Source organism: Aquarana catesbeiana, linkage group LG10 (genome assembly GCF_042186555.1).
Source record: "Aquarana catesbeiana isolate 2022-GZ linkage group LG10, ASM4218655v1, whole genome shotgun sequence".
Lineage (NCBI taxonomy): Eukaryota > Metazoa > Chordata > Amphibia > Anura > Ranidae > Aquarana > Aquarana catesbeiana.
The window spans coordinates 45,852,828-45,879,455 of record NC_133333.1 but is presented as its reverse complement, the minus strand read 5'-3'; the positions used below and the strand labels follow the sequence as shown (position 1 = coordinate 45,879,455).

The 26,628-nt window shown below is 42.8% G+C and overlaps 1 protein-coding gene across 1 annotated transcript in view; it reads right to left on the bottom strand.

Annotated features, from left to right (window-relative positions):
* BCL3 (BCL3 transcription coactivator) overlaps positions 1 to 26,628 on the bottom strand; it is an 81,332-nt gene that overhangs the window by 6,217 nt on the left and 48,487 nt on the right. Inside the window, exons 4-7 of the mRNA XM_073602129.1 lie at positions 24,985 to 25,180; positions 16,529 to 16,617; positions 14,100 to 14,177; positions 11,600 to 11,767 (exon numbers count right to left, since the gene is read on the bottom strand). Coding sequence (XP_073458230.1) covers positions 11,600 to 11,767; positions 14,100 to 14,177; positions 16,529 to 16,617; positions 24,985 to 25,180 — 531 coding nt within the window. The remainder of the gene's footprint in view (positions 1 to 11,599; positions 11,768 to 14,099; positions 14,178 to 16,528; positions 16,618 to 24,984; positions 25,181 to 26,628) is intronic.

The window sequence follows — 26,628 nt, the reverse complement described above, 5'->3', positions numbered from 1 at the left end:
AGGTTCAGTTAAGCTTTAAAAGTTGGATGAAATGTTTAGTGTAAATCAACATGTATCAAAAGGTAACCAGATTTCCAAAATAAAATCCAGGGACATCTACCAACCATACCCACTTTTATTGGGGAGGGGCAAATGGGTAGGGATAATAGCAGCACCCAAATGTTGGGTGTGGCCAAATTGTGCTAACAGTAGGAGGGCTTTAAAGGGTTATGGGTTAAAAAAAAAAAAAAACAGATTCTACTTTGCTCTAGGTCAAGAATACAGGCTCAAGTGTACACTGCAGGTCACTATCACAAGCAAGAGCAAGGCAGCCAATAATCTACATCCTTACCTCATGTAATAAAGTCTGCACAAGCCAAAAAGGCATTGACCAGGAAGACCATGTAATATTTACATCTGACATTATCAATAACCCTGCACACAGCCAGGAGCAGGCACAACTGTATCCTCCCTGTTCATACTCCAGGCCAATCATAGAAATGTTGGCAAGATGGATTACCCTGAAGTCGCCAGGGCCAGGACACCATTATTAAAGCTATAAAGAAATCAGGGACACATTCTTTAACCCGGGACATTTATTTTCCTGGGGATAGCCCCTAAAATTGGGGACTGTCCCCAGAAACCAAGGAAATCTGGTCACCCTAATTTATAACCTGTTCGTTAGTTAAATTGTGAATTTTTTTATAGAAATCTGAAAATAAGGGCAACTGATGAGCAAAGAGGGATACACTGCCACGGCTTCAAAGCCGACATCCCCACACGACTTAATTGCGGCTTGCATGCAACTTCTTTAACAGAAGTCAATGCAAGTCGTGTTGAAGTTTCCCCAAAGTAGTGCAAGAACTTTTTTCTAAGTCGGAGCGACTTGTGTCCAGCCAGTGAAGCCAGTAAAAGTTAAGTAAAACCCTAGAATGCCTTTGTATTAGATGGAAATTCTGCACTACCACATTTCACCTGTAGGTGGTGGAAGATAAATTGTAACTGTAGCTCTATCATAAGAACATCATCAAGCTGCAGGAGTGGAGTTCCCCTCTGTAATACCACTTGCAAAGGCTCCAAACATATAAACAATTTCCAGTTAAGTATTCAGCCTTGCGTGTCTTTTACCATGAGAGTGAAGCCTCAGTGGCATGCATACAGCACTAAACACAGAAACATTTGCACAATGTGTTAATGTAGTGAGAAAAATCACATACCACTTCCTACCGGTCTGAGCTCTGAAGTGACGTCAGCAAGGACCCTCTCACCCAGGGTATGATGCTCAAGAGTATTCAGAAACAGAAGTGACAAAATGAGTCATTTCTATGTTATACAGAGAATCTGTTTACTGTGTAAAGCATATTTAATATTTTCTTCCCGTCATTGTGGAATGAATATACTGTATAAATTGCAATTAGCAGTATAGCCATTGCCTACCAAGGCCACACATAACATGAGGCAAGATGAGAGTTTGTCTATAAGGGTGGTATTGGACAAAGATCCCATGCTGTCTCCTACTAGGCTATAGTTGCATGAACATCTTAATTTGCTGTAGGTGAAGTTTGAAATTAAGGAAGGGGGTATTGAGAGAGCACAGCAGAACCTGCTGTTGTCAGGCTGTCTGTATGGCCCCTATATAGAATAGGACAGGGGAAAAGAAGAAGGTAGGGTTCAGAGCCTTACTTGCCTAGTTGTATATGTGTTCATTTGATCTTCAGCTATTGAGCTTTGTGAACAGGCTTCTTCTTTTAAAAACATTGAAGTTCAGGTTCCTGCTAAGTTTGGACTTGCAGATGCTCTCCCAAGGCTTTATTAAAATGCTGACTAAATGTAAATCAGAATTCCTCACTTTTTTTGTAGTTTCCACTCCCTATGATGTCACCATGTCCCTCTGAAAAATGCATACTTCCATGTACTGGGTGGAAGTCTCACAGGTCACCTCTAATGTAGTGGAGACCAGAACTACATTTCCCATAAAGCAATGGAAAATGCATGGCATGATGGCAACATTGTGTGGGTGGAGCTTGCGGTTGAAATGAGGCTGATGCCACATGTACAATGGGTGGTTCAGGCCAGGAGTCTTATGCCCCGTACACACGGTCGGATTTTCCGATGGAAAATGTCCGATCGGAGCATGTTGTCGGAAATTCCGACCGTGTGTGGGCTCCATCGGACATTTTCCATCGGATTTTCCAACACACAAAGTTGGAGAGCAGGAGATAAAATTTTCCGACAACAAAATCCGTTGTCGGAAATTCCTATCGTGTGTACACAAATCCGACGGACAAAGTGCCACGCATGCTCAGAATAAATAAAGAGATGAAAGCTATTGGCCACTACCCCGTTTATAGTCCCGACGTACGTGTTTTACGTCACCGCGTATAGAACGATTGGATTTTCCGACAACTTTGTGTGACCGTATGTATGCAAGACAAGTTTGAGCCAACATCCGTCGGAAAAAATCCTAGGATTTTGTTGTCGGAATGTCCGACCGTGTGTACGGGGCATTAGACTCCCGGGTTCTCCTACTACAGCGAGCTGTGGTTGCCTGCAGAGGACATCACATTCCTTAGTCTGGCATTGCACCCTAGGATGGCCAGGGCCCACCCAAAACCCAGCGAAAGAAGAGCACCAGAGCCCACTGGTCTAGGAATAAGATAAGTATTACAGCTTCTTCCTCTACCTCTAAATGTAACGTTTAACCCTTGTAGTGTGTGAGCTCAAGTCAGCAAAATAAATTCCAGGTACATCACAGCAAAATATGTTATAAGCCTTACAGTTAATTTTCTCTGAAAACCGGCCAGAGCCTGAGTAAAAAAGCCTGGGCCTTACCAGCATGCATCTGTGAGGATGCAGTGATCTCTTTGCAGAAGTCTAACACCCCCCTATGTAGTCAGAGCCAAAGCGTAATTACATCACTGCTCGCTGTAACAAAACCAAAATGGGAAAGTTACCAGACCGGTGGCTGGGAGGATAGACAGCACAGTGGCCACCACTCTAACAAAGTGACTGTGTAGGTGAATCAGGCCTGCAAAGCTGGAGAATAGCACACAACACCATTATAAGTAATAAAAATTATTTTGACCCGGAGTTCAGCTTTAAGAAAAGTTGCACAGTAATTTGGAATAGTGAATTTGCTCACCGTCAAGAATGCCCAGTATGGCAAAATAGTTGCCTATAGTTTTTTAGTGTGGTCTTGAACTGGTCAGTATTACCACTGGGGTTTCATAGCTGAGTGGGAAGATGAGAACAGTGCAACTGCCTCTTTACTCCATGACTAACCAGACTTTAAAGTGTGTGTTTCTGAATGACTGACACATTCATGATGTGTATCTCTGTGTGGGAGAGAATCACTAACTCAGTGACCACACTGCATTATTAGCATACTATAACTTCAATTGTATGCACAGTTTAGACACCACTCACCTACACTCACATCCATAATCCTACAGAGTAGTCATGGGGTGAGCTGACTACTACTGTGTGTGGAAAATGATAGTACCACTTAAAGTGGTTGTAAAGGCTCAAGGTTTTTTACCTTCATGCATGAAGGTAAAACAATTCCTGTGTGCACCAGAAGACCCTCAACCCCCCCCCCCCCCCCAATACCTACGTGAGCCCCATCCCGATCCAGAGAATGTGCAGGAGAACCTTGGCTGCCCCAGGTCTCTCCTTTCTCATTGTGTGAGACAGCAGTGGGAGCTATTGTCAGACACAGCCAGAGAGCAGGGGCGGGGCCAATCCGCGGCTGTATGTGAATGGAAACACAGAGCAGCAACTCGGGAGCCCCCATAGCAAGCTGTTTTCTGTGGGGACACTTGGCAGATGGGAGGGGCCAGGAGCTCCAGCGGAGGACCCTAGAAGAGGAGGAGCAGGGCTGCTCTGTGCAAAACCACTGCACAGAGCAGGTAAGTATAACATGTTTGTTATTTTAAATAACTGAATATTCTGCCTTTAATAACACTTTTACACACATGTTAAAGATGTTATATAATTACAAATATATTATTACAAATATATTTTTACATGACCTTGTTTCATAGGACAGCATGTGTTTTTAAAAAAGAAGCTGTTTGCTTTCTGACTGTCTCTCTTTAGGTTAAAGCATGTATGGCGGCATCTAAATAAAGCTAGCATGTAGATAAAGGCAGAGGGGTGAATCACTTATCAGATTCACTTGCTTGGGAGTGTGATTTTGAACTATTCAGCTGTGTAAACAACATACTAGGTAAATAAAGAACGGTTGCACACTGATGAAGTCGCTGTATATGAGTTTATTCCTCATAGGGACTCGAACATGGTGTGTTTGCCCATTCGCCGAACAGCGAATATTATGGGGCGTTCGTGGCAAATTTGAGCGCCGCAGAACGCCCCATATTGCACTGCGAGATCGCAGTGCATTGATGTCTGATGATTGGCCAAAGCATGCACCTGATCTGCATACTTTGATCAATCACAGCGCGCTCTGCTGCGAGAGCCATAATTGGCCAAAGGCAGGGTGCCTTTGGACAATCATGGCTCAGGGGACTAAGTTCACGCCCCACACTATATAGGGTTGCTTACATGCCGGCCGTGTATAGTGTGTGACAGTGGACGGAGCTAAAGTAAGCTAAGCTAGACTAGGCAGGCAGGTTAGTTAGTGGCTGTGTATTTCATATATATATATATATATATATATATATATATATATACATACAGTCTAGTGTGTGTGTGTGTGTGTGTGTGTGTATATATATATATATATAAGTAAATTTTCCCTGTGGTGAGATTTAAATTGCCCAAAAGATATGCCTGCAAAAGAATAGTCTAAATAATAACCTACCCTGCTGTCTGTGTCATGGATGAGCAATCGTTCCCAAAACTCTGATAGGAAACCAACACTCCTGGGAGTGTCAATGTCCTGTTTCCCCAGCAGTGCTCAATGGTTCTTCCTGCCAACAATCCCATCATCACAGGACAAAGTAATGTCATGGAGGTCTGCATTTTAGACCCATTTATAAAATTGTGGCTGTGTTGTAGAGCCATTGGGAAGTTAGAGAGTTTTCTTTACTTAACACTGCAAAGAATTCTGTGATTGTAAGAGAGGCCCATCACATGACTCTCTTACTGGCTTTTTTAACATTTTTAATTCACTTTATTTGTACTCCATTTGCTTCTCAGCTTGGACGCATGCAAAGTGCATTTTTTTTTTCAAAGCAGCTCTATACCACTAAGGGGTAGATTTCTGTATGGTAAACATAGTCTGTGTCCTACAGCAACATAGGTGCAAAAAACAGCACACATACTCCCACACATCGTTTTTCAGATTTTTGATAATGCACTCCCATGTAGGGCCGGTAGAAGAGTGGGAGTTGACCTGGGCACAGTGAAGCAAAGGGGCAAAAAATGGACACAGTTTGATACACTAATTCTATGGGATGTATTAATAGCGAGGAAGGGGGCGCAATTCTGGATCCTTGCCCTGGGCGCTGGACAACCCTGTCCCAGTACACTAATGTGTATAGTAGAACTGCAGTGCCAATGCACTGAAGCTGGGCCCACAATGTTGCCCCTGCACAGTTTATACATCTTTGTTAGTGGATAAGTATTATATGTATTATTATTTTACACATTGTGGGTCCATAGGTCTATGGCCAAACTGCAGAACAGGGTTACAGTTAGGTTGTCTACTCTGCATAATCCAACCTAGAACGGGCAATCAGTTTCTTTTAGCCTCTCTGCCCCTCTCAGTGTATCTTGTGTATATGTGTGTGTATATCATATTCTAACTTGTTAGCAGGGCTGGGACAAAGGGTGGGGCAGGAGGGGAATTCACCTTTGCAGGCACTTTCATGACAGCGTGTGGTGAGAATCGCACCACATGCATGCTGCAGATCAGTGGTGGGCAACTCGTGAACCATGGCCTCCCTTCCTCCAGGCCATGACTTTGTTTTCTCTAACGACTGTTTCGTTTTGAGTGTGCACACTGCATGACGGAGCAAACAAAACAAAACACCAGGTACAATAAAAAAGGGAGGACACAAAAAGTGAACCACAAAAAAATGCACAGGGATGACACATGGTCCTCCTCCAAAAAGAAAGGTCCCAGGCCCTGATCCCCCAGAGCACAAGACTCCTCAAAACTAGGTGGAATCCTTTCTTTAGGGGACCTGCCGAGGCAAGGTCCACCCAGGTACTAAATGGGTCTATCTCGAAGGGAGAACCTTACTATAAGACCACATGCCCTCTCCCCAGGACTTTTAGGGCAAGTTTGGGGGTTTAAACCCTACTAATCAGGAGTGAGTAAAGTGCATAGTGCTATGAAAAAATAAATAAGTGCTTAGGGGTGTCAAAAGCAAGACATTGGCGGGCCTTCTGGCGGTATGAAATTTCCTTCTTTCTCAGCCAAAAAGCCCAGCCCAGAAAGCAGGTGTGAAGAACCATATGCAGGAGTGTTGCGACCAAGATGCCATGCTAAAACTCTGGCACTCCTGGAGTGGCACCCCAGGGGCACAAGCACGGTGAGTAGGGATGAGCTTCGAGTTCGAGTCGAACTCATGTTCGACTCGAACATTGGCTGTTCGCAAGTTCACCGAACAGCGAACAATTTGGGGTGTTCGCGGCAAATTCGAATGCCGCGGAACACCCTTTAAAAGTCTATGGGAGAAATCAAAAGTGCTAATTTTAAAGGCTAATATGCAAGTTATTGTCATAAAAAGTGTTTGGGGACCTGGGTCCTGCCCCAGGGGACATGGATCAATGAAAAAAAAAGTTTTAAAAACGGCCGTTTTTTCAGGAGCAGTGATTTTAATAATACTTAAAGTCAATCAATAAAAGTGTAATATCCCTTTAAATTTCGTACCTGGGGGGTGTCTATAGTGTGCCTGTAAAGGGGCGCATGTTTCCTGTGTTTAGAACAGTCTGACAGCAAAATGACATTTTGAAGGAAAAAACTCATTTAAAACTACCCGCGGCTATTGCATTGCCGACAATACACATAGAAGTTCATTGATAAAAACGGCATGGGAATTCCCCAAAGGGGAACCCCGAACCAAAATTAAAAAAAAAAAATGACGTGGGGGTCCCCCTAAATTCCATACCAGGCCCTTCAGGTCTGGTATGGATTTTAAGGGGAACCCCGCGCCAAAAAAAAAAAAAAAAAACGGCGTGGGGTCCCCCCAAAAATCCATACCAGACCCTTATCCGAGCACGCAACCTGGCAGGCCGCAGGAAAAGAGGGGGGGACAAGAGTGCGGCCCCCCCTCCCTCCTGAACCGTACCAGGCCACATGCCCTCAACATTGGGAGGGTGCTTTGGGGTAGCCCCCCAAAACACCTTGTCCCCATGTTGATGAGGACAAGGGCCTCATCCCCACAACCCTGGCCGGTGGTTGTGGGGGTCTGCGGGCGGGGGGCTTATCGGAATCTGGAAGCCCCCTTTAACAAGGTGACCCCCAGATCCCGGCCCCCCCCCTGTGTGAAATGGTAAGGGGGTACATAAGTACCCCTACCATTTCACGAAAAAAGTGTCAAAAATGTTAAAAATGACAAGAGACAGTTTTTGACAATTCCTTTAATTAAATGCTTCTTCTTTCTTCTATCTTCCTTCATCTTCTGGTTCTTCTGGCTCTTCTGGTTCTTCTGGTTCTTCCTCCGGCGTTCTCGTCCAGCATCTCCTCCGCGGCGTCTTCTGTCTTCTTCTCCTCGGGCCGCTCCGCACCCATGGCATGGGGGGGAGGCTCCCGCTCTTCTCTTCTTCTCTTCTTCTTTTCTTCTTTTCTTCTTTTCTTCTCTTCTTCTCTTCTTCTTCATTTTCTTCTCCGGGCCGCTCCGCAATCCATGCTGGCATGGAGGGAGGCTCCCGCTGTGTGACGGCGCTCCTCGTCTGACAGTTCTTAAATAACGGGGGGGCGGGGCCACCCGGTGACCCCGCCCCCCTCTGACGCACGGTGACTTGACGGGACTTCCCTGTGACGTCACGGGGAATGCCACAGGGAAGTCCCGTCAAGTCACCGTGCGTCAGAGGGGGGCGGGGTCACCGGGTGGCCCCGCCCCCCCGTTATTTAAGAACTGTCAGACGAGGAGCGCCGTCACACAGCGGGAGCCTCCCTCCATGCCAGCATGGATTGCGGAGCGGCCCGGAGAAGAAAATGAAGAAGAAGAGAAGAAGAGAAGAAAAGAAGAAAAGAAGAAAAGAAGAAGAGAAGAAGAGAAGAGCGGGAGCCTCCCCCCCATGCCATGGGTGCGGAGCGGCCCGAGGAGAAGAAGACAGAAGACGCCGCGGAGGAGATGCTGGACGAGAACGCCGGAGGAAGAACCAGAAGAACCAGAAGAGCCAGAAGAACCAGAAGATGAAGGAAGATAGAAGAAAGAAGAAGCATTTAAATAAAGGAATTGTCAAAAACTGTCTCTTGTCATTTTTAACATTTTTGACACTTTTTTCGTGAAATGGTAGGGGTACTTATGTACCCCCTTACCATTTCACACAGGGGGGGGGCCGGGATCTGGGGGTCACCTTGTTAAAGGGGGCTTCCAGATTCCGATAAGCCCCCCGCCCGCAGACCCCCACAACCACCGGCCAGGGTTGTGGGGATGAGGCCCTTGTCCTCATCAACATGGGGACAAGGTGTTTTGGGGGGCTACCCCAAAGCACCCTCCCAATGTTGAGGGCATGTGGCCTGGTACGGTTCAGGAGGGAGGGGGGGCCGCACTCTTGTCCCCCCCTCTTTTCCTGCGGCCTGCCAGGTTGTGTGCTCGGATAAGGGTCTGGTATGGATTTTTGGGGGGACCCCACGCCGTTTTTTTTTTTTTTTTTTTGGCGCGGGGTTCCCCTTAAAATCCATACCAGACCTGAAGGGTCTGGTATGGAATTTAGGGGGAACCCCACGTCATTTTTTTTTTAAAATTTTGGCCGGGGTTCCCCTTAATATCCATACCAGACCTGAAGGGCCTGGTATGGAATTTAGGGGGACCCCCACGTCATTTTTTTTTTTAAATTTTGGTTCGGGGTTCCCCTTTGGGGAATTCCCATGCCGTTTTTATCAATGAACTTCTATGTGTATTGTCGGCAATGCAATAGCCGCGGGTAGTTTTAAATGAGTTTTTTCCTTCAAAATGTCATTTTGCTGTCAGACTGTTCTAAACACAGGAAACATGCGCCCCTTTACAGGCACACTATAGACACCCCCCAGGTACGAAATTTAAAGGGATATTACACTTTTATTGTTTGACTTTAAGCATTATTAAAATCACTGCTCCTGAAAAAACGGCCGTTTTTAAAACTTTTTTTTGCATTGATCCATGTCCCCTGGGGCAGGACCCAGGTCCCCAAACACTTTTTATGACAATAACTTGCATATAAGCCTTGAAAATTAGCACTTTTGATTATTCATGTTCGTGTCCCATAGACTTTAACGGTGTTCGCATGTTCGAACGAACTTTTTTCCTGTTCGCATGTTCTGGTGCGAACCGAACAGGGGGGTGTTCGGCTCATCCCTAACGGTGAGTTCTCTGACAGCTACTGCTGTTAAAGTGAGCTCCAACACATCCACTCTCCACTAGCCCATAGCCAACATAAAAAACACACCTTGCATGCAACTAAACCAACTGCTGGAACGTAGACCGCACATGCATAGTGCACCCTCCATGCCAACTTTGGGCATCAACGGAACAGGGCAGGGGGTGGGAAATGGGAGCTTAAGAGCATGCAGGACAGTATGCCCACCTATGTCATATATTAGTGTGGGGGGGTGGAGTTTCATGTTTTCTCCATGGCTGCCGGTTGTCCCGGTTAATGTTATACTAAGGTTGGATAGGCAACAGGAGTAGATTGGGGCTTGGGTGGCAGAGAATATGAATCCATACCTGATACCACTGCTTTATAAATTGACCCGTAACAGGATGTTTAGCCTATAACACATCATGACTAGCTCAGTGATTAATGTTTATACAAACAGAGCAATATGGTAATTGAAGCAACTTTGTGCAGAGCAGCATTGTGCAAGAAATTGGGGGAATTCTATGCCATTGTTTGCTGAATAGCAAATTAAATAATTAGTTCCCTGTTACAGTATTTTTGAACGTTGCCACAAGCTAATCTATTATAAATAGATACAAGGGCCCCTTTCACGGTGGAATCAAGAGATGAGTTTATTCAAAGTTATTCAAGGGGAACTAAAGTTCAGATCACTGTTTGTTTATTTTTATGTCCAATTGCACGCCAGCACTAGACAGAATTTACAATTTCTTAAATTAACATTAAAGTTTTACTTCCTCAGTGAAATTCCTGTGTATAGATTTCATTATTCTCAGGCATACCTTCATCTTGGTTTACATTCTTTGGAACAAATATAGACTAAAAGTAGATTAAAACTCAACTGTATAGGTTTTTTTTTTTTATTATTATTATATGACTGATAGCTAGCTCTCTTTATACTACACTTGTTGGCCAGTATATGTAAACCCTAACAATACACTTCTTTTAGTTGCTCCCATTCGGTCTGTTAACTATGCTTGAAATCATTTTGTTATATCCAGGGGTTTTTTTTCTCTCTCTAAGAATAGGTGCAGCACAGGCAAGGCTGGTGCAAGGATTTTTGACCTAGGCGAAACCTTTTGCCTCTCCCCCTTGGCCACACCCTTGACTCTGCCCCCTTTGCCCTGCCCATGTATACCCCACCTTTTTAATGAAGCGCCCATCAATGCACAGATACTCCCTGCTTCTAAGTCACCCCTTGTGTCTGTCCCCTACCCACTTCTGAAGCACGATCTTCTGCAGCCAGGAACAACAGACCCCCCCAGCAACATTGGATTCCCCCCAGCAACAATATATCTTACCCCCAGTAACAATAGACCCCCAGCAACAAAATACCCCCCCCAACAGAGCCCCCCAATGTTACATTGCAGCAGATTTACCAGCAGCCAGCAACAATAGACCTCTCCCTCAACAGTAGATCCCTCCCCTAATAACATAAGATCCCACCAGCAACAATCTCAATAGATCCCAAAGCAGCCGACATCAATAGATCCTCATTAGGATAGAAAAAATTTTCCTGGGTATTGAAAAACAAGCATGCAGAAGGTAGCAGTATCGAATTCCTGTAACTCTTGAATGCCTGTAAACTGGCTACTCGCTTTTCAGAGAGTGGTAAAGTTTTCTGCCTGTGTCAACAAGGCTTAACTGTCCTAGGGTGTCAATGCTTCACCTTCATAGATTTATTACAGTGAGTGGGCTTTGGCATCCTAGGACAGGAAATGTGCAAGTTGCAGGATCTATATCAGGGTTTCCCAATCAGGGTTCCTCCAAAGGTTGCTGCTTGCGCAATGACCAACTTTTGCCTCTCAAGTTGCCAGTGGTACCCAAGATCTTTTTAGCTACCTATAAGGGGGTAATTCCTCCCAATCACCACAAGTGTATGGAGCATTCTTTCCACTGACTATCACACTAATGTATCATGAGTTGCAGATAAAGTAATTTTTAGCAGGGGTTCCCTGAGATTGGAAAACTATTTCAAGGGTTCCTCTGTGTTAGACAGCAGACTTTCTCAACCTTTTTATCATTGAAAATTGTAAATTCCATAAAAGACCTGAGAACAATGGCATAGTACTGCCTGGACGACTTCTCTCTCTGCCTCCCAGCTCACCTTTTTGTCCCTTGCCACTGTCAAGGCTGTGTCATTGTGGCAGTTTTTTATGCTGCCGTCTGCACCACTCTTCAGAAGTAACCGTGTGATTTCAGCAAGGCCTCGTCCACTTGCCACATGCAATGCAGTATTCCCAGCATATGTCAGCTGATTGACCTTTGCGCCATTCTGTGAGTAAGCAGAGAGATCATTTAGATACAATGGGTTACAATCTAAAATTTCTAAACAATATAAAATGCCAACACTAACAATATAAAATACCAACTCTAACATATTGTAATACAAAAGATTAACTAAATTGAGCCACAATGGCATATTAGATGCAATGCACACCAAAAACATATTTGTTTTTATTTGTCTTTGTAGCTTTGTAACTTGCAATCCATTCATTTTCTTTTCCATTACTTCCTCAGCTCCTCCCCTGCCAGAAGCCCAATTTGTGGGCATTCCCAATTCTGTAGCTCCAGCAGAACTTTTTAGCTAATGCCACCTCTGCTGTGACTGAGCATCCATTGTGTTTGCTTTTTTTATGCACTAAAAGACACTTGTGTTATGAAAGAGCGTTCTGAGCTTTATAAAGGCAGAATACAGCAGCAACATCCTTTGTGACTGCCAGCCTTCAATTGGAACATCATTCAGAGTGATACTGAGGAGGTAAGAGTGACTCTTCAATATTACATTCAGCTATAAGCCTTAATGTTCAGTTCTGTAAATATTAGGTTTTATTTCAGCAAAGCAGCTAAAGGCAGCCTGGTAAACACGTGATAAGCGTATAATGCCATATGCTGGCAGGAAATATAGTGTCTATAAAAATAATATGCGATATTTCATATAAAAAAAATATTTTTTTTAATTTTTATTCTGAATATCATCAATATTAATTAATCCACTATTATACATTCCTTTTAAAAATTAAATAAGGTTGATATTTGTTTTAACGCTGTCACCAGACCGGGTGACAATTAGCAAAATATTTTGCTGCTGCTGTATCCATTTCAAATAATATATTACTCATGTAAGCTTCATATAAATTCAGTTTGATTATTGTACTATTTCATTTTTTACAGGAATATATACACCCTATACGTCTCGATGAAGGGTAAATGTTAAGACCCCCGAAACACATTGATATTTTTTATTATTATTATTTCATGAATGAATAAAGTTTATTTGGATATATTTATGGTTTGGCGCTCTTCATGCTATCTTTTTAACCTCTCTTGCCCATTGACTGACAGAACAGGTACTCTCAATTTAAGCCTAACTTCACCTTTCACTTGGCAGGTTTTCAGATATTTGCTTAGATTTTGCTGATTTTCTGGTTTGGAAAGGAAGTACAAAGTTATATACTGGGACAGTCCCTTGATGGACTAAGCCTATGACGTAATTTCCATTTATCTCAACCATGGTACAATTATGCTCTTCCCTGGTTAATCAATAAAGGAAGCTGAATTGAATGTTTCAATGTTATCTTCAGGGTGAGAATTATAGACAATATAGTTTTTATAATAGAAATCCACAATGAAAGACTTGCACAATGCTGTTATCATATCTGGCCTTTGACCTGCTGTATTTTTTTTTCAGGAACATTATATCATTGCTTCTAGTATAAAATATTGCAGTTTATTGACTGGCTCAACTTAAAGGATAAAACATTTATTCCGTATTTGCATTTGGTGAGAAGTTTTGAACTAGGTAGGAGTTAAAACCTTTGTTAGGTTCTTACTGCTGTTTGTGCCAGAACGGGAAGTATGAGGAAATCTACCCAATGGGAGCAATGGAAGCAATGCATTTTTCTTTCCCAGCAGAGGGAGTTTTAGAATCTCTATCAGGTTTTTATTTTTTTCTGTGATCCCATAAAGATTTCCATTTCCTGTCCAAAATCTAAGAATGAGAACACAACATTTCAAACTTTGATCAAAATTGATCATTCTTCTCCACTCTTTTCAAAACTAACAATATACATTTTTCGCTGGAATTAAAGTGATATTCAAGCTTCAGTTTTTTTTAAATTAAATTAATAAACATGTTATACGTGCCTGCTCTGTGCAATTGTTTTGCACAGAACAGCCCAGATCCTCCTTCTGGGGTCCCCCAATGGTGCTCCTGGCTCCACCTCTTCAGCAAGTGCCTCCATAGCTGCTTTCTATCAGGGCACTTGAGCGGGCTTGCTCCCAAGCCACCCTGTCTGTGTCTATAGACACACTCCATAGAATATAAGTTTATATAAGACTATCTACAGTATCTGACTCTCTACAGTATCTATCCTTCTTTCTTAAATGAAGCACTGCCAAAAAAATCAATACCTCTTAATTACACCTGCCACTGGCCAGGAGCACCAATCCTGCTCTTGTAACTGGAACTACTTGTTACTGACCATATATTTTACAAAAGCTCAATAAAAAAGTCTGGTTTGGTCAGAAGTACTGCAGAGATAGCCTAAGAGGAAACCCGACCAATGAGTGCAAATCAAGGTACATTAGCATGAGGTAGAACTCACCTGAATAAGTAGGGACACCATGTCCTCTTGGTTACTTTCCACCGCTTGGATCAATGGACTTTGTCCACTCTTTATATCCTGTAAGAAAATGTCACTCGGTTAATGAAGAACCATGATCCAATTATGGAGCTATATATTCTTTTGAAATCACTAAATAAAAAAGTTGCACAAATTGGGACTTTTTTTTTATTCTAGTTTGGAATGGAATGGGGAGGGGTGCAAACTCTGATATATATTTTTTACTATTTTTGCTTTACTTGGGAGTTTTCCTCTGCTTCCTGCCACAGGGACAGAAAGCGAGGGTTCTCCAGAACAATGTATTTAAAGGGCCATTGGGAACTTTCCAACTTGTATGTGCAGTCAGATGAAGAAAAACTTCAAACAAGATTAATCTAGCAAGGTGGCTCCAACATGGAAACGCTTCCCCCAGTGGACACCCAATAGTAGTTCAAATAACAGGAATACAGAAAGGAGTGCCAGACCAAAAATGGATGAGGAAGTCCAATATAAGTTTAATTATCAGTAAATATTTAATCTAAAAATAGATTACCATGCGATTACCATACGTTTTAAAGGGCAACACCACTACCTATTTATCAGGGCTTAACAGAATAAAACTTGAATGGACTTGGAGAAACAGTGACCTAACAGATCTATATTAGAACCAGCATTAAACTCTGAAGAGCAACTATCCCATTGTTACCCTATGAGAAGAGTAACAATACAGCAGAGATGGTGTCAGCCTGTCAGGCAAGTGCTTGGAGCCGGAATAGGCACCGATTATTAGGTGCTGTTCTCCTTGCTAGCTATGTTGTCAGACAGCTGTATGGGGAGGAGGGACGCCCTGTCTGACCTTGTAGCTATACATACAACGCATGTAGGAACATGGGACAAAGAACTGCATGTACTGTGACAGTGCAAGGCCCTGCCACTGTGGAAATGTAAGAGAAAAATGACACAGGATTCGCATTAAGGTGAATGCGAAATTTTAGACTATCGCTTCTGAGTGGAGAAAGCTGTGTTTTTGGTTTTATCCAGATCCTGTAGTTCTGGATTGAGGCCTGGAGCTTGAAAGGTTCCAAAGTGTCTTGGGTGGGACGGAACCGTCAATGCTGTGTCCATATTTTACTGGGTGCCTACAGCCTATGTGAGTACACAGGTGTGCAGGGACATTAAATACTCAAGCCTGAGGATAGCTCAGGGCTCCCAGTTTGGAGACAGGAGGTCTCACTCGGGTGGGAGGAGCCCCAGCCAGGAGACAGGAGGACAGGGCTCCTATCGGGGTGTCAGGAGAATCCTTATCCCGAAGTTAGGAGTGGGCCGTGCAGCAGGGCGCTGTGACTAAAAAGCTAAGAGAGCCAAGCAAATCAGGAGAGCTGGGCAACAGAGGGACTGGTAAGAAGAGCAGCGGTGTGTCTAACAAGGGAGCCAGGTGGCTCAGCATTTTCATTTGACTATTCATGTTGAAGTGGAAGAATCATTGCATGGGCAAGAGATGTTTATGTGAACTTTTTGTTTTGTTCAATAAAAGTGAGCTGCCATGCCCTAAAATACAGTTTTGACTGGCACAACTCATTGGGAAAACATCTGCCACATAAGTATAATCACCCCAACACCACAGTACTTTGTCCCCTTAAGGGACAGTACACTAAAAAAATATTTAAAATGAGAGTTTCTCTTTAAAGGAACATGTGAATCAGCTTTTTTTGGGGGAAATTCCCACCACCATTTTTCTTTTCAGTAACGTTTGCTAAATGCACATTACACAGGTTTGTCATGTTAACCTTCATATTGTTGAAATATAAAATGCGCCTTGTTAAAACATGAAACTGCTAATGGTTCCATGGTACATCATTGATTGTAGGGTTTACATGTGTTTTAAACTCTAATGAAGGGGGCACAATCCCAAAAACCCATTTGCCATATTATACACCACTAGCTAACGGTTGGAGTTTGGAGTTACGTGAAAAGGATTAACGAGTCTGGCTGGATTGTGCCTGTTTTATCCTAACTGTAGATGTTACAAGCAGTGTATTCCTTTATTCTTGTGAGAAGCTTTTTCTAAGTATTTTATAATATACAAAGAGACAAATATCACGAGGACAATGAGCTTTGTCCATTTATTTGTTCTTGATGTATAACAGACCTCACTGTGCTGCCTATCCTTAGATTAGTTTTGTACACTAAAGGGTGGTCTATTGTGGTCTGAGTTGTGAAAATTCTAGTATTTGCTGCTAGCGTAGTGGAAATTGGTGCTGTGTTAATAATGTGGTGTTGAGTTGAATGTGTCTATTGAAACCCTTCATACGGTGTGCAGTTTTCTAGTATTGTAAGGACTATAGAAATTCACACAGCTTTATTTTTTGGGGAATGTTTGGAAAGCAAAGTCAAATCCTGTTGGGTTTGGTACCCCATAAATGGCATCGTACCACTGCGTTCACATCAGCTCCGTGCTTCAGCAAACAAAGCGTTAACTCCCTGCGTTCTGTACTGACAGCTATGTGCAATGCGGTCATACCTAAAGGAGAAGACAAAACAGAAAGTTTTTAGTGTCACAGAGAGAAGACAGATAAAGAAAACTCTTAAATGAATACTATGAAGGTTACCATTGCTGACATCCTGAAAATGGTGGCTGCCTGACTTCAGGGCTGTGCTGCCAATGAGGCCAATCAAGTAGGCCTCATGAGAAGCACATCCTTGAAGAGGTGAAATGAAGGGTCTATCATTTTTATCATGGGTGCATTTTTAATGACAGAAACAGAATATCAACCAAAAAGCCAGAAAAAGAACACATGATTTGAATTGAGTTGCAGTTCAGTCAGTAAAATAACATTTGTAAGTATTTGATCCCCAAGCAAAACATGACTTAGTACCTGGTGGACAAACCCTTGTTGGCAAGCACAGAGGTAAGACTTTTCTTGTAGTTGGCTACCAGGTTTGCACACATCTCAGGAGGGATTGCTACTGTATTGTCATGGAGGCACAATGGGGGGCAGCACTGAAGTCATACCGTAAACGCCATTGTTAGTGCAGCTTAGTAATGCAGTGTAAAACCACAGGCTCAGCGTTACTAAGTTCCCCCGACCGGCCGCTGCACCTGTCAGCCTAGGGGCAATGGCGACCCTAGGGGGGGCCAGAGGGGGCCCTGACCCCCCCTCCAACATTATGCTGTGCCCCACCATGTGCCCCCCCCCCCAAAAAAAAATTTGATTTTTTGTAAAAAAAAAAAAAAATGTCTAAGAGGGAGAGAGTCCCCAGTCAGCTCCTGCGGGTGATTCCTCCCCCCTCCCCTGCTCGCTGACACTGCATAATGCGAGCGTTCACACAACCACGGCCGCCTGATCTGCTCCTTCACCTGCATCCTCATTGGCAGGGAGAAGAGCGAGTTGCAGGAAGGACTCCACCAGGACTTTCAGTTACTGAAAAAAACAGACTGATTTCTCCCGTCCTTAGGACAGGAGGACCAGCCTGAAAATTCCAACAGATGCCAGACCAGAGCTGTCAATAGCAGGGGCAGGACAGCAAGAGGAGGCTGGGGAACCCCACAGTGGCAGAACACCAGGGCCCGGAGGCAAGACAACCTTTGCAACCCTGATAGTTCTCCCACTGCTTTGGATCCTTATATTTTCTTGATATGCTGGTGACATATATCTCTTGTTTTCTGCCACCCTCCCTGGGGGACCCCAATACAGTAGGAAGGGAGCTCACTGCAGAACATGTGAAAGGGCCCGTTGTGGGGTCGTAGTAAAGGGCCCCAGGATATATATATATGCATTTTATAGTTGCCCCCCTACTTTTGTCCCTGTCCCCCCATGTGCCCCCCCTAAATTTGAAAGCTGGAGACGCCACTGCCTAGGGGAGGGGGAGTGGGGGGAAAGGGCCACCAAGGGCAGCATCACCTCCTGGTTCGGCCCTGCCTGGCTTCTGTACTGAAGCAATGACTTTGGTACTTTTTCTAGAATAATTAGATAGGGGATCTTACATTCCTTGCTTGCAAGCTTATTACAGGCCAGTGATTGGATGCTGTGACTCGACATCTATGTTTTTTCCAACGACATTCTTTTAAACATAATCCTGATACATTTATTTATTTTATGGATATTCAGTATATTCTTTAAAAGAAATAAATACAAGATATTACAACAACAATTTAAAAAAAAAGTAGCACTAACACCAGAGATTATTGATCCATGGAATAACCAATTGCCTTCTGTGGGAAGGCAATTAGAGCAATGGACCATGCTTCATAGGTTTCCTTCCTCTGGATCAACTATGAGTATAGGATTGTGTGTATGGAGGTTTTCTATTTATTTAAAACCAAAAAAGAGACTTTTTGGCCTCATCCAGTATATGTAGAAAAAAAATAGGTGAAAAGTGGAGAAAATGGTCTCCAGCTACCTAAAAGGGCAGACTATAGCAGCACAGCAGAGGAACTAATTTAAAATAAAACATCTGAGCAAAGCACATATTACTATAATGTTTACTTGCCTGTCTCCTAAGTGCTAAGTGTTATACCTCTCTGCTGTCTAGTTCATCTGTTATCAGTCACTTCTGGCAAGTTTTTCTGACACCAGGAGCTATAAAGGTAACAGGGGAGGGAGCTCCAGCTTGTGATTGACAGCCTCAGTTCTGTTCCTGTGTGAAGGAGGGTGTGTCCCTTCCCTCCAATCAGCTATCAGAGCTATTATACAGTGACAACATCACATATGACGAAACGCGTCAGAAGGAGGATACACGCTGACGTCACCACGCTGTCTCATTAGGTGGACGGGAGTTTGAAGCCAGCCGGCTCTGTATTTTATGCGCGATTTTTAAACTTCTACAATGTAAGTGCAATGTTGTTTTTTACTTAAATAAACTTCCAATTAGGCAATGTTACACTATGGTTATTTTCTCTTTCTGGGATAACTGCTGAGTGGGTTGCTGAATTAATGGTCCTGGATTGAGTGGTGTCATCAGTGTTTGGATATATCTATGGAACCATCCATGCAGAGCTTATCTTTATGATCTTCTGTGCAAGCAAAGGCCTTGGCTGGGCTATAGCCATATGCCTGGTTTTGCTTGCCATCTGGTAAGCAAGTTTTTTTTACGGTGGCACACTTATTGAATTAACTCACTGTGGTGTTAATATTAGAAGAATTTGATTCTACCATTTTCCTGCCATATGAGAGATGAATTTCATTTCTACAATCAAATATTCATAAATTGGACGTTACTAGCGCGGCTTCTTTTTTCTTATGTTTTTCTTTGTGTATATCTCACATTAAGCTGCTGCTTATTAGATTGTGCGAATGTATCAATTTAAAATTAATCATAATCACAGTTTTTTTCCCTTTTTTTTTTTATTATACAGTGTGTACCTGCAGTTCCTCACCGCCTCCTTTGCGAGTCTGTGAAAAATCCTTTTCATCTCAGAGTTTTACAAGGATGTACTGTACAAGAGAAAGAGGCTGCAAATAAACACGTACAACTTATGTAGGGAGATTTGTTTAATCTCTGTGTATCATCTGAGGGCCAGTTACTTCACTGGGTATAGGTAAGGGTTTACAACCACTTTAAAGTGGTTTTCCGCCCCCGCACGCCGCCATAGCCTTGCGGCTTCACAGTCGGTCCTCTACTGTGCATGCGCAAAGTGCGCTGCGCTCTCTTACTGGCCCGGCAGCAGAGGAAGGAGGAAGGAGGAGGGAGGAGGAGGGAGAAGGAGGAGGGAGGAGGAGGGGGGATGGACTTCTTACATACCTTGCCACGGCGAGGTCTGACGGAAGTGGGGACAGGTACCTGTCAAAACCAGGTACCCTCTCCCCCCTGAAAGGTGCCAAATGTGGAGCTGGAGGGGGGAGGAGACAGATAAGCAGAGCTTCCACTTTTGGGTGGAACGTCGCTTTAAGGGCTCATGCACGCTGCACCTCAAAGACGCTGCTCTTACAGGCTTTTGAGATTTTTTTTCTGCATGGAAACTCCCCTTCACATTAGCCAATGTGTTCCTGCACACTCTGGCTTTTTTAGGAGTTTATACGCTCTTACAGGCAGAAAAAGAGGAGCTTTTGAGCAGAAAACATGCCTAAGTGGGCAAAAAAGCACAAAAAAGCTTGGAGACACACAAAAAAATAAGATAAATGAGCTGAGGGAAGGGTTTGTGAAAAAAAAAAACGCGTGTGCAAAAAAGCACACACTTCTTCAAGCTTGTAGGCAGAGACAAAAATAGCTCAAATGCCTGTAAAAGCAGCTTTTTTTTTTCCTGCTGCTGTGAGCATGAACGATCTTTAGGGCTCATGCAAACAGGGAGGCAGTAAAACTGAGTGGATTAGCCGGCATGTCTCTTTGCTGGAGGGGGCATGTCTCTTTGTTGGAGGGAGCATGTCTCTTTGCTGGACTGGGAATGTCTCTTTGCTGGACTGGGAATGTCTCTTTGTTGGAGGGGGCATGTCTCTTTGCTGGACTGGGAATGTCTCTTTGTTGGAGGGGGCATGTCTTTTTGCTGGATTGGGCATGTCTCTTTGTCAAATATATTGGGATGTCTCTTTGATGGCCAAAAGTGGCCAAAAATGCACGAAAAAGCGTGAGAATGCACAAAAAAGATCAAAAAAGCTTGAAAACGCACACAAAAATAGGAAAAATGAGCTGATGGAAGGGTCTGTGAAAAAAAAGTGTATGCTCAAAAAAGCTCAAAGAAGCTCAATAAAAACGTACAAAAAAGCACACACTTCTTCAAGCTTGTAGGCAGAGACAAAAAAAAAGCTCAAATGCCTGTAAAAGCAGTTTTTTTTTCCTGCTGCTGTGTGCATGAGCCCTAAAGATCGTTCATACTAACAGGGAAGCAGTAGAACTCAGCAGATTAGCCGCTGGAATGTCTTTTTGTTGGAGGGGACATGTCTCTTTGTTGGAGGGGGGATGTCTCTTTGCTAGACTGAGGATGTCTCTTTGTTGGAGGGGGCATGTCTCTTTGCTAGACTTGGAATGTCTGTTTGTTGGAGGGGGCATGTCTGTCTGTTGGAGGGGGCATGTCTCTTTGCTGGACTGGGAATGTCTCTTTGCTGGACTGGGAATGTCTCTTTGCTGGACTGGGAATGTCTCTTTGCTGGACTGGGAATGTCTCTTTGCTGGACTGGGAATGTCTCTTTGCTGGACTGGGAATGTCTCTTTACTGGACTGGGAATGTCTCTTTGCTGGACTGGGAATGTCTTTTTGCTGGATTGGGCATGTCTCTTTGCCGGATATATTGTGATGTCTCTTTGATTGGTTGGGCTGTCTCTTTACTATTTATGGATGTCTCTTTGCTGGATGGGCATGTTTTTTTTTTTTTTGGGGGGGGCATTTAATTCTTGGACCCAGGCAGCACAATGTCTTGGGTGTAGAACTCGCCATATGTAACCCATTCAAGTAAATGTGGCTGCTCTGCTACCATGTACTACACACGTGGTTGCAGCATGCCAGTGCAGTGATCAAGGGGTTAAAGCAGGCTAAAGCAGGCAGTGAGGAGATGATACAACGTCACCGCCTGTCAAATGCCCTGCGTTCATATCATTCCTCAAAGACCAAAGCTTGTGTGAACAATCCCTAAAGCTATAGGTAACACTATATTACTATTTACATCAGTGAGCTCTAAGGATCGTTCATACTAACAGGGAGGCAGTAAAACTCAGCAGATTAGCCGCTGGCATGTCTCTTTGTTGGAGGGGGCATGTCTCTTTGCTGGAGGGGGCATGTCTCTTAGCTGGAGGGGGCATGTCTCTTTGTTGGAGGGGGCATGTCTCTTTGTTGGAGGGGGCATGTCTCTTTGTTGGAGGGGGCATGTCTCTTTGTTGGAGGGGGCATGTCTCTTTGTTGGAGGGGGCATGTCTCTTAGCTGGAGGGGGCATGCCTCTTAGGTGGACGGGGCATGTCTCTTTGCTGGACTGGGGATGTCTTTTTGCTGGATTGGGCATCTCTCTTTGCCGAATATATTGGGATGTCTCTTTGATGGATTGGGATGTCTCTTTGCTTTATGGAAATGTCTCTTTGGATGGGCATGACTTTTTTTTTTTTTTTTTGGGGGGGGATTTAATTCTTGAACCCAGGCAGCACAATGTCTTGGGCCAGCCCTGGGTGTAGCACTTGCCATATGTAACCCATTCAAGTAAATGTGGCTGCTCTGTAATTTTTATTTTTGTGGTTTTGTCTGTATCGTGTTAACGTTGTTTTCATATATAAAATAATAAAAAGCATTTGATTTAAAAAAAATGTGGCTGCTCTGCAACCATGTACTACACACGTGGTTGCAGCATGCCAGTGCAGTGATCAAGGGGTTAAAGCAGGCAATGAGGAGATGATATGTCACTAACTGTCAAATGCTCTGCGTTCAGATCATTCCTCAAAGACCAAAGCTTGTGTGAACAATCCCTAAAGCCATAGGTAACACTATATTACTATTTACATCAGTAAGGTCTGACTTTCTAGTATTCCTTCTGCAAATAGCCTTATGGCGTTGTCACGATTTAGCTGGCTCCATGTATATCTGAATGACAAAGTTAAACCATCAAAACCGACAACAGGGGAATTTAATTCTACTGTTTTACTGCAGCCTTGAAGGCTGCAACCAAACGGCTTCAGTACATTCTGAGTCACTACTTTGGACAAGTATTCAGATCAGGAATATTGTTGTTTGTTTCAGGTTTGTGACTCAGAAAGGATCAAAGTGGAGACACGCAATGACCATTCTCTGAAAGAGGTCAACAATGGCAGCCTCTATGTTTCTTTAAAAATAGTCTCTATTCAGCTGCAGAGTTTTTTTCTTTTACCACTTCAATATCGGACACTTTTACCCTCTTCCTGCCCAGGCCTATTTTCAGCTTTCACACTTTGGATGACAATTGCGTGGTCATGCAACACTGTACCCATATGAAATTGTTATAATTTTTTTACACACAAATAGAGCTTTCTTTTGGTGGTATGTAATAACCACTGGGTTTTTACTTTGTGCTAAATAAACAAAAAAAAGCCCATTTTTTTTATTTAAAAAACAGGTTTGCAAATGTTGCAAATAAATAATCTTTCTTCATAAGTTTAGGTCAAAATGTATTCTGCTACATTTCTTTGGTGAAAATAACCCAAATCATTGTATATTATTTAGTCTGTAGGAATGTTATAGAGTCCCAAACTATGGTATATATCTGAAACTTGATCAATCCTGATGTACTGACAGACTGTTTCATTTCTTGAGGCCATGACAGTGCAAATATCCCCTATGACCCATTTTTTGGAACATAAACAGCCTGAGGTATTTAGTAACAGGCATGCAAGTTTTTTGAAGTTTTTTCTTGGAAAATGAAAACATTAAAAAAAAAATTTCAAAATTTTTTAAAAATTATTTACATACTGTCACCAGTGCAGTACAGCATCATCATATAACTGGTGTGGCGGTGATCAGGTACACTGGCTGGTGACAGTATGTAAAAAATAAATAAATAAATATATATATATATATAATTTTTTTTTTCTATTTTTTTAAACATTGTTTTCTTTTTTTTTATATATACAGTGACCAGACCAATACAGTGTTACCATGGTAGGGAGGTGCTTTTTTTTTTTTTTTTTTTTTTTTTTTTTTTACACGCTATGATTGTTTATAGCTGAATTTTACTGTTATAAGCAATCATTTTATTCTGAATGAAAACTATTCATTCCGTGTTTACTATTGTGATTGGTCCTGTCTGTATCATGTGATCACATAGCTCATCACAATAGTACACAATGAATGGCATGAATCAAAGGTTTTCATTGGGTACAGTCGTCATGTGATTTGTTTTGGCCACAGCGATCACATGGTACCAGCAGCAGGCAGACACGGCGAGTGACAGATTGCGCCGGAACGCAGTGCAATCCTGGAAGGACGTCATATTACAATAGACCAGGCGGTAGGGGGTTAATGTTCCAGCTCTTCACTCTTTGTACTGTTTTGTGACTGGCTGATTTAGCTTATTTGCAATTGACACAGGCAATTACAAAATTATGAGTAGAAAAAAAAAAAAAAATACTGTGTAAATATCTCAGCTTTCACACAGATGTCAAAAATAATCCCCATAATGTGTCTAATATGTTTATTTCCTATGATTGGCAGCTCCATCTAGTGGTCATAATGCAGTATTTTCTTGAAATTGTTTAATCAGGAAAGTGCAGCATTATAGCCACTAGATGACACTACTGATAATAAGAATTAAATATAATAGACACATTATGGGGATTGTTCATGCTAAGGCATTCACATAGAGTTTTTTTTAATTATAAATAGACCCCCCCAAGAAATAACTTATTTCAGTTTCCACAGACAACTTAGCTGGATCAACAAACACCCAAAATATTGCAAGGAAAAGTGACATTGTCTCTGGAAAGGGCTCCTGACCCCACTGTATTCACCTTACCATACACCCACACAGCTCCCTGCTCCTCTATAGCCAGCAAATTACTTGGCACTTGTGAGCATAAAGTGAGCATTTGACCTGCTCCTGTGTAATGAAGCCAGACCCACCAGCCAATAGCTAGGCCTAAGCACTGTCACCTGACCAGGGATTGATGGTTCCTCTGGGTCCTGCCAAAGCCAGGCTCAGCACCGGCTGCCAAGGAGCAAACAGCTGGAAGGGAGCATAGGTAAAATAAGTGTAAGGGGTTCAGGGATGGCCTTTCCATAACCAGTGTCCAATATGGCCAAGGTGACAGTCTCATGCAACATGCCGTCATCCATGTTATTCTATTTGCTGAATTCCGGTCAGGGAAATATGAAAACGAATTGGTTTACAAGGATTATTGAACCAATGGTCTGTGCATTGCCTGACCAAATCAGCCCACTGACTATTTTTTCAATAAAAGACAATAATTATAAATTACATTTTGACATTACATATTCTCATACCCTCATAATTGGTGGCCTCCAAGTCTTTGGTGTCAGCTCTCATCAGAACCTCTAGGCAGGCAATACTTCCATATTCACACGCTAAATGAACACAAGTCTGTCCGTTACGGTCTTGAATGCTGGGCGAGGATCCATGTTCTAGTAGGAGGCCCACAATGTCTGGCTGATTTGTGATCACCGCAAGATGGAGGGGCGTCTGAGATAGAACAAAATGGATGCCAATAAAATGTGATGTCAAAGTGCTCAGAAAAATTATTTTTAAATTCCATTTGATCCTTTTTGAATGGGACCATTTCTACTTGGGAATAGAGGGGAAAAAAAACACAGGGGGCTTATTTAAAAAAAAAATAGGTGTGCTAATCCCTGTAATTTGTATAATATGTTTTATTCTTTTGATCATTAGCTCCATCTAGCGATCATAATGTGATATTTTCCTGTTTGAAATATTTAAGGAACCTACAACACTATGACCACTAGATGGAGCTGACAATCATAGGAATTATACATATTAGACATGTTACAAGGGATTTTTTGAGATGAATGTGCTGAGAAATTTGTACACCAAATTTTTTTTATAACTAGACCCCTTAAAGATAATATCATAATACGGTATTTATTTTATACTTTATTAATAATAATAATTCATAATTATAAATGCCTATGCTAAAAGGAACTCTAACTCAAAACCACATCCTTTTTTGGTTCAATTTCAGCAGGTGTTAACAGCAGCAGCTGTCACCTTTTAAATGATCTATTGTTCCACGGTAAATTGAAAAAAAGACATTAAAGTGTATCTCTGTCGAAAACTGAAAAAAAAATGTTTTGGTCAGAGTAGGTGAGTGTTAATAACCCTGTAGGGTTATTATTGCTTTGTGTCCCTGCTGAGGATATTCAAATTCTTTATTTGTTCAGGAGACTATGAAACAGAAAGTGAAAGGAAACCTGGCCAATGAGAAATGGATACCATTTGCAGAAAGGCTTGTGACTTCACCATAGTGGGCCCATTATTGCCCCTCCCATACATATGTAATGGGCCGCAGAAAACCAGCGACAGCATCAGCATCACCTATGGTGTTCATTTTGGAGGTAAGTCACCACAGAGTACAAATGAACTGGGACCCTTCACCCACAAACACCAATAATAGTGGGCTCTTCACCCACTAACACCAATAATAGGGACTCTTTAGCCACTAACACCAATAATAGGGACTTTTAAGCCACTAACACCCATGATAGGAACTCTTTAGCCACTAACACCAATATTAGGGGGTTCTTCGCCCACAAACACCAACAATAGGGGCTCTTTAGCCATTAACACCAATAATAGGGGGCTCTCAGCCACTAACACCAATAACAGGGGGCTCTTTAGTCACTAACACCAATATTAGGGGGTTATTCGCCCACAAATACCAACAATAAGCGGTTCTTTGCCCACAAACACCAAAAATAGGTGGTTCTTCGCCCACAAACACCAACAATAGGCGGTTCTTCGCCCACAAACAACAACAATAGGCGATTCTTCGCCCACAAACACCAGCAATAGGCGGTTCTTCGCCCACAAACACCAAAAATAGGCGGTTCTTCGCCCACAAACACCAACAATAGGGGCTCTTTAGCCATTAACACCAATAATAGGGGGCTCTC